Below are 9,160 nucleotides of genomic sequence, written 5' to 3' on the forward strand. Positions count from 1 at the left end.
ATCTCCCCCACCCCTAAACAAAAACACTGTGAGAATGAGGCTTTGATTCATTGTGCCATCTACATCATTGTATGATAAAAACTCTGTCCAACTTTGTCCGCTCCTCCCCAGTCCTTGTTCTGTGCTTTTCTTCTCCTAATCTTCCCTTTGACCTCATTTTGTCTGATCCTTATTGTGAGCAGGACCATTGTAGAAATGTTATTATAATAGTTAATGATAATATATACCTCCAGGTCTAACATTGCTCTTGCATAATGCCAATTTCTTTCATTATTCTTTATCATGTTCAGTTATATTTGGTGCCGTAAATTTCAGTAACATCTCAATGGTGTAAAAAAGTTCATATTTGGCTTTTGAAAATACAACATCTCAACAGTTGACAATAAGGAGGGAGGTCTTGGGTTACAGAAGGATAGTAAAGGATTGGTAAGATGGGCAGATGGAATTTAATCCTGATATGTGTGTCATGACACACTTCTGAAGTAACAACAAGACAAGGGAGAACTCAATGAATGGCAGGATACTTGGAAACTGAGGGACAGAGAAATCTTAGGGTGCTTGTCCACTGATCCCTGAAGTTTAATTGGTAGTTAAAAAGGCATTCGGGCACTTGCCTTTATCATTTGAGGCATAGATTATAAGTGCAGGGGAGCAGTGCAGCTGGAGTACTTTGAGCCATTCTGGTTGCTGTGCTGTAGGAGTAATGTGATAGCATTAGATCGGGGTACAGAGGAGCTTCACCAGGATATTGCCTGGGATGGAGCATTTTAGATAAGAGAAGCTGAAAAGTAAGGGTTGTTTTCTTTGGAGCAGAGAAAGTTGAGTGGGGTGACTGATAGAGGTATATAAAATCACGAAACCTATCACCAACATCTTGTTGTGGAGGAAATGGAGGATTTTGATTAATTTCACTGGACACCCAGCTTTGACAGGATCTTCCATAGTACTTCCTGACTTACTGAATCAAAAGTTTTGGTCAGGCCAGTGAAGGCCATGTAGAGTGGTTGGTGTTGTTCCTGACAATTCTGTTGGAGTTGCCGAGCACGATTTGGTCAGAAGCCACGCTGGCTTTCGGGAAGGATTTCCTCCGATACTGTAGAAATACCCCCAGCAAGAATTCAGGCAGTGATCTTCCCAGAGGTGAAATGTAGGGAGATTCCTTGGTAGTTCCCATGGTCCTTGTTGTCTCCTTTCTTGAAGATGATAGTGGTGGCAGAATCCCTGTGATCAGCAGGGATTTCTCCTTTGTCCCAGATTTTCAAGAACAGTTGGAGATGATAGGTAAGCTCTGCTCCTTCAAGTTTGAAATTGTCCACTGGAGTCTCATCTACTCCTGTAGAATTTCCATTCTTTATTTGTCTAATGGAAGCTTCAATTTCTGCCACACTAGGTGGAAGTCCAAGTTCATCTTTGGAGAATTGGGGCATTTCCTCACATGTCCTCATTGATTATATTGTGGTTTAGGAGTCCTTTGAAGCATTCTGTCCATCAGAGGGTGATGTTTTCTCTGTCTCTCAAAAGGCTGCTGTCCTTCCTCCACACCGATTTGAGGCCAAGGATTTTGGGCCCCTTGCTTTGGTGGCATTGAAGGAGCTTTTCAGCAAGGAATTGCAGCTGCTTAGCTTTCTCAGTCCACCATTGGTTCTTTTCCTAGTAGTTCTAGGGAACTTTCCATTTGCTGTTTGACGCGTGTTTCCTCTTTGCTTCACCTGAAGTCATTTTGCCAGGCTCAGAGAGCTTGCTTCCTTGTTTTAATGAGGTCTCGGATGATGTGGTCGTTCTCATCAAACCAGTCTTGGTATTTCCTGGTCAGTAGTCAGTGGTTTCTTCAGTATACGATGGCAGTTTTCAGCTGTTTTCAGCTGTTTCCAGATTTTCCCCACTCCATTCAAATGAACTCTTTGGAGATTTTGGTGACAGCATTGTTTAAAGTTCTGTAATATAACAGAATGCTTTGACGTCAAGATAAGGGTCAAGCAAGGATGTGTCATCATCCCCAACCTTTTCTTCATTCTCATTGCCACCGTTATTCACCTTGTCAAGAACAAATTTCCCAGTGATGTGGATATTGTATACAGAATGGATGGAAAACTTTTCAACTTCAATCAGTTGAAATCCAAGAAGAATTCTTTCACAGGAGAATCTTTAAGCCTCGCTTAGTACCTTCTGGGTCAATTTCCAGTCCATCCCTCCATTAAGATCAACGGAGAAATCCTCCCAAATACAGAACATTTCCCCTACCTGGTAAGCTAATTCACTCACAAGATGAGTGTCACTGGCTAGGTCATTATTTATTGCCCAGAGGACAATTAAGAGTCAACCACATCGCTGTGGGTCTCAAGTCACAAGTAGTCCAGACCATATAAGGATGGCAGTTTTCTTCCCTAAAAGGCATTACTGAACAAGATGGGTTTTTTCCCAACAATGAATTCGTGGGCATTGGACACTTAATTCCAGATTTCTATTGAATTCAAATTTCACCTTTGCCGTGGCGGGATTTGACCCCAGGTCTCCAGTACATTACCTAGGTCTCTGGATTAACAGTCCATCAACAATACCACTAGGCTGTTGCCTCTCCAGCTTCTAAGGCTGACACCGGTGAGGCATTTCAACATCCCATTGAATCTGCGGGTGCCACTTGCAGAAGCTTAAGAATGAGAATCTTTAACCATGATATCTGTGCTGATACCAATATGTGAGGCAGTCATCCTTCCACTCTTCTATATGGCTCTGAACTTTGGTTACGTGCAGATGCCACCTCAGGACTCTTAAGAAGTACCACTGATATTCTTTGAGATGGATTCTCTGCATCACCTGGGAGCACAAGCATGCTAACATTGGTGTCTTTGAAGTAGCTAACAGCAGCAGCATCAAGGCCATGCTCACCTGAAACCAATTCTGCTGGGCTGCCCACCTTTTTGGGATGCCTGTGTTCCAACTACCAAAGAAAATCATCATCTCCCAGCAAAAGGAGGACAAAGGAAGCATTTCAAAGGCCCCTTGTAGTCTTCCGTCAAGAAATGCAACACAGCTGTTGACCCATGACAGATCCTCATTCAGAAGAAACCAACATGGAGGCAACTTCTGTATGAAGGCACCCAACTTCTTGAGAAGATCCAATGATAAGAGGAAGAATGGAAAAGGAAGGCAACACTATCGAGGCCAAGGACCAGTTCCATCTCCTAGAAACACCTGCTAAATGTGTGGTTGGAGATCCAGCTCTAGGATTGAGCTTGACAGTCCCACAAGTACCTACAGATCCCATGACCAGCGACGAGAAATTTCTGAGGTGGACAATCATTCTCTTTAGTGAGTGATTGATGATGACAACGATACGATTGAGGGAAATGGACAGATTGGATAGAAGTAAGGTATTCTCATTAGTTGAAGGGTCATCGAGGGGATGGTGAATTAAATGATGGGAGGTGGTGTAGAAGGGATTTGAGGGATATTTTTCCAACCAGAGTTGGTGGGCATCCGGAATACACTGCCAGAGAGGGTAGTTGAATCAGTTAACCTCTCAACCTCTTACTTGGATGTGCACTTGAAGTGTCATAACACTCAAGGCTATCAGCAAATGGAACTATTGTAGATTTAATATATTTTTAGCAGTGCACTCTCAAAGGGCCAAAGGACCTTTTGCTCTATGATTCTATGATTCAATGATTCAGATGACTGATGTACTGGCTTTCTGCTATCTTGCTGTTGAAGTTATGTTAACATTTATGCAGAGCACTGTTCTAAAACTAATTTTGTAAGATTTCCCTAAATTATGCTGAGTTAAGTGATATCAATTGCAGTAATCCTAAAAGTGATGAAATTGAAAATCAATCAGTGTTCCCCATGGTAACAGTTATCTAATGATTCTTTTTGGAAGTACGCAAGGGTACTGATGAAACAAAAAATCCCTCCACAGTTGAATTGGACCTGAAGTGAGGTACCAGAGAATAGATGGAATAACCTTCCTGCATGGGCGTGTTTTCTGGAGTACATCCACTTCTCTTTGAATAGTTATTTATTTTGCTGTTTAATCACGTGATCTGAGTTTATTTTTGTTCCCTTTCCCTTTCCCTATGCCTGCCTAAAATTTTGTTACATCTCTATTACTGGTTATAATAAAAGGTCAACAACTTGAAACATTACCTCTGCTTCTCTGTCTTAACCTGAGTATTTCTAGCATTTTCTGTTTTTGACCTGTTTTCCTAATCAGCCTGTTTGGTGATGTTATTACACACCTCGGGAGCAGGTGGGACTTGAACCCCAGTCTCCTGGTTCAGGGGTAGGGACACTACCAATGCGCCACAAGAGATTCTGATTCCTACCATCCACTGAATTTTGCTTTTGATGGTGGCCCTCATGATTATATCCATGGCATCAAAATTTTACCTGTGATCTTATTGTGATCAAAAGAAATAAACTTTAAAATGATAAAGTTGGACTTCCTTCAACACATACTGTAAATCTTTTGATATAGTTTGGAAGGGTCTGAGCCGAATCTAATCTTGCTGGCCCATGTTTTGATGATTTCAATCTATTTTAGTTTTACTGACCCTTCATATGGTTATAAGTATGTTGAAAAAGCTGGCATTTGTTGTTGATCCCTAACTTCCCTTGAGAAGGTGGAAATAAATCGCCTTCAAGAATCTCTGCAATCTCTTTGGTGTAGATAGACCCAAAGTGTAATTTGGGTCTCTTCAACCCAATGACACTGAAGGAATGGCAATGGTGCAAAATCAGGATGCTGTGATTTGGAGAGGAGCTTACAAGTGGTGTTCCCATGCACCTGCTGCTCTTGACTTTATAAATGACAGATGTTGTGGGTGTCATGGAGAGAATGTATGTGCTTCCTTACTGCCTGTAAGTGGTATGTTTTCTTAGCATTGGAATATGTGTACCAATTAATCGATTTCAGCATCAAGCATTTTAAAATTTAAAACTAAATGTTATGTACACTATCTCACCCCACACACATACATTGGATACCAATAAAGAGAGTGGCAGTTTTGTAGATTACAGTTAATTCAGTTTCTAATCTCCACATGGCAGGCCTTGGATTTCTTGAATAGATGCAATTCTTTTAAAGATGAAATGAGCGTTCTGTAAAGTGCATGGGTCACAGCAAATTGAAAGAATAGAAACATGTGAATTAGGAGTACCTATTGATCTCTTTGAACATGCACCACCATTTATTAAGATCATGATTGATCTGAATGTGCATGAACTCTCTTTTCCTACTTGCCTCAATACCTTAGATTCTGTATTTAAGAAGGAAGTCAATCTAACTCAGCTTTAAAAATATTCAATGATTCTTCCTCCACTATTCCCTGTGGAAAGAATTGTAAGGTCACCTAAGAAGGGGGAAAATACCCTTATCTTAGTTTTAAATGGGTTATTGATAAGCTGTATCTTCTGGGTCTCATTTTTCCCACAACAGGAAGCATCCTTTCAGCATCCACGTGTCAAGCTGCCTCAGGATCTTATATGTTTCAATAAGATTGTTGCTTGTTCTTGTAGCTTTCTACAGGTTTCTTCTGGTTATGTACCTAGGGGTTTGGTTTAAGGTGAGTTTTGACTGGAACAAGTTAGTATTTTGGCTGATTGTTGTTCTGCAACAACTTTGAGTCTGGCTCACTGATTCTGTTAGAACTGCTTGCAAGCAGACCTTAGTCTGTCAGACTTTTTTTTTGTAAAGTCAGCTATGTGGCTTTTCACAAGTTCTAGGTGTTTTCCAAATAAAATGTAGTGTTCGTATTAATTCCACGTTTTATATGTTGGGTTAATACTTCTGAGGCCCAGTTAGGATGGGGAATGCCATTACGCTTCTATGGGAAAATGGTAGTGGCCATTGAGTCTTGATGGAGAATGATTATATTCTACTTTGTTGGAGATGGTCATTGCCTAGCACTTGTGTTACGAGTTCCTTCCACATAAGCCTGAATTTTGCCCAGGTCATGCTGCGTGCAGGCACAGCCTACTTCAGTTTCGGAGGCGTTGCAAATGATCGCAAACACTCTGTAATCATTACTGAATATTCCCAATTTAAACCTTCTCAGTTTTTTATATACTGTAGACTTATAATATTGAATACTTCTACCTTCATTAAACTTGCTTTTTATTCTTGCTTAAGGATGGTTGTGAAATAACGTAGTAACTAATTTTCAAGATTCAAGTAACGTAGCATGGTTATGGAAATCATTCTGTAAATTGAATCAAGACAGTAATTATTCAAAAAAAACAAATTTGTGTTCTTATTTTTATTTAGCTGTGGTGCATAATGGAAAATAAGTCAGAAGAATCGTGCATATTACTAGTGCTTTGTAGGTTGTGCTTTTGCTAATATATCGCATTCGATTTTATTTAAATTTATACTGATGTGCTAAATTGGTTAAATGAAATAGGTGGTGCATTTATGCATAAACATAGGCAGAGATTAGTTGGGTTGCATAGCCTACTTTGCCATGAATTTTATGTCGCATTTAGCATTTAGTTGCATCTTTGATATAGTTAATGTAAGTTTGCCTGACAAATTAGATATTTTGTGCTTTAAGTACAATACTTGTGCAAACTGATAAACTAAACAATTGAGATTTTTTTTGTCCGCTACATTACTACTTTTATCTATTTCATTATTATTCCTAATAGAAATAGTGGAATTGAATACTGTGGTACAGGTAATACATTATTTCTATTTTTATTTACTATTTTTGTATTAACAGACTTCTATGGTTTGCAAATTAAAACATTTGGCAATTATATGCATATTTTAACTCTTAGCTCTGTTTCTTTCAAGCCATCATTAACATTTGAAGAAAATAAGCAGAAGTCAGGTACAACTCGGGTTCACTATTGAGTGCTTTTTCAGTAGAAAGAGTAATTTTATGATGGTTTTTTTCCCTTCCATTCAAAGCTACTCTGCTTTGCTTTTCTTCTGTTTCAGATCTAGTTGCAGAGCTTGGCTTAATTGTTACAGGGGATATAGAAGGTAATTATCATGTCTTAATGACACATTCATGGTTCACTAAAGTTATTGACATGTAAGTTATTGAAAAGGAAAAATAAACCAGTTTGAGCAGCTTGAAGGAATTCATGTCTGAATATGGAAGACCTTTAGCAAAACATTTGGATATTATTGTACAGGTATATTCAGCACTTCTGAATTATATTGCTGACTTTAGATAAAAGGTAAATCATATGCTTTTAAAACATGGTATTGTATTGGTTGAAGTTGTACTACACCCAATGTGAAGCCTAAAGGATGGCAAACTGCTTTTGAATGATGTTTTTGCACTTTATTTCAATGCAGTCACAAGAGAGAATTGTGTCTCTTTTAAATGTTGGATGAATTACATCACACTTAGATGAAACTGATATAGTATGATGATTAATGCCAAAATTAGTCTATATAATAGTTCCATGTTATTTTTGATTTCCTCGTCCATGCTGAACAATGTTTCATTTAAAAAAAAAAGCAGACGCTTGCTATTAGTGTGATTGCAAGTTTATGACGTTTCACGACTTTTTACTTGGTTTGGACATCTGCAATAGCAGAATACATGTTGCACATAAAGAGAACTTTTATTTCCCAAAATAATTTGGGATGATTGTATGAATGTTACAAAAATCCACATTTTTCGTATAGAGAAGGATAGAATTTGTGAAGCATCTCAGGATGCTTTGCATTCAATATATTTTATTAAGCTAATCCTTTTTCATTTTCTGGAGCTGAAAGCATTTGGATGCTTTCTTGATTGCCATTTATCTTTTGGAATTTAGTGATATGCTTGCCAAATACTCAGAATTGCTAACTCGTAGAATCTGAAAGGGGGAAATAAGAAGGTCTTGCATTTATAAAGTACCTTTTACAGTCACCCAGTTTCCCAAAGCACGTGGCAACCCAGTGAAGTACTTTGTAGTCATTGTAGCCTGTTCCACCATTGAATGAAATCATGGCTGATCAGTGACATAACTCCACATTCTTGCCTTTGGCCCACATCCTTTAAATTTCTGTTAAGTAAAGGTGTTATCTATCTCCGATTTAAAATGAATAACTGATCCTGCATCCATTGTCATTTGTGGAAGAAAATTCCAAACATCCCCCACTCCTTGTGTGTAGAATTTCTTCTTAACATCTCACCTGAATGGTCTGGCCTTAATTCTCAGACTGTGTTCCCTAGTTCTAGAATCCACAACTGGTGGAATTGGTTCATCTTTACCTACCCTGTCTTTTCCTTTCAATATTTTGAAAACCTTGATCAGGTCATCCCTTAACCTTCCAGATTCTGGAGTAAGCAGACCTAATTTGTGTAATCTCTCCTCGTAACTCCTGAAGTCCAGGCATCATTCTTTGAAAATCTACATTGTACTCCCTTCAAGGCCTGTGCTTCCTTCCTGAGGTGTTGTGCCCTGATCTGCTCTCAGTACTCCAAGTAGGGTCTAATCAGTTTTGCATAACTGCAGCGTAACTTCTGCATCATTGTATTCCAGTCCTGTAGATAAAGGCCAGCATTCCATTAGCTTTCTTAATTATTTGCTTCAGCTGTTCATGATATTTAGAGCTCTATGGACCTAAACCCCAAAGTCTTTTCGGACAGGTACTGTATTTAACTTCAAGCCATCTTGAAACTACTCTGATCTATCCTTTTCCAGTCCAACTTCGCACTTGCACTCCTCCCAGCATGGAGGTCTCGTACCGGCATTGAGAACTCCTTCGGCAGTAGCTTCCGGGCATCCCAGGGGCCTGGTGTAGTGGTCTCATTCCAGCATGGAGGCCCCATTCTGGGTATTACGGCAGCCTGGCAGGTGGTCTTGTCCTGCTGTGCCAGTCTCAGCCTGGCAGGGATTTCGCCTTGTCCCCTTGGTGCTGTCTCGTTCCAGTGTGGAGGATGACTTTGGCAGCTTTCGGGTATTCCAGCATATGTTGTTTTAATCAGCTTTCCCTGAACTGAAATTGATTTGGGACAAACTTTGCCTTATTTTTTTACTTTTTTTCACTTCTTATCTATGACTTATGTCATTAATACAGGCCCCATGGTATGGAAACTTATAAAAGTTTTTGTTTTTTTAAAAATAAAAATACATGAAACTTGTTTCAGAGATAGTAGGAACTGCAGATGCTGGAGAATCTGAGATAACAAGGTGTAGAGCTGGATGAACACAGCAG

The 9,160-nt window shown here is 39.3% G+C and overlaps 1 protein-coding gene across 1 annotated transcript in view; it reads left to right on the forward strand.

The window, feature by feature from the left end:
- Positions 1 to 9,160, forward strand: part of LOC125488331 (ankyrin repeat domain-containing protein 26-like) — a gene marked incomplete at its 5' end in the record, with an annotated part of 66,424 nt that overhangs the window by 33,316 nt on the left and 23,948 nt on the right. The window contains 3 exons of the mRNA XM_048621300.1: positions 6,643 to 6,671; positions 6,791 to 6,827; positions 6,938 to 6,982. Coding sequence (XP_048477257.1) covers positions 6,643 to 6,671; positions 6,791 to 6,827; positions 6,938 to 6,982 — 111 coding nt within the window. The remainder of the gene's footprint in view (positions 1 to 6,642; positions 6,672 to 6,790; positions 6,828 to 6,937; positions 6,983 to 9,160) is intronic.

The sequence above is a fragment of the Rhincodon typus genome, unplaced genomic scaffold (genome assembly GCF_021869965.1).
Source record: "Rhincodon typus isolate 14 unplaced genomic scaffold, sRhiTyp1.1 hic_rhity00000431, whole genome shotgun sequence".
NCBI lineage: Eukaryota > Metazoa > Chordata > Chondrichthyes > Orectolobiformes > Rhincodontidae > Rhincodon > Rhincodon typus.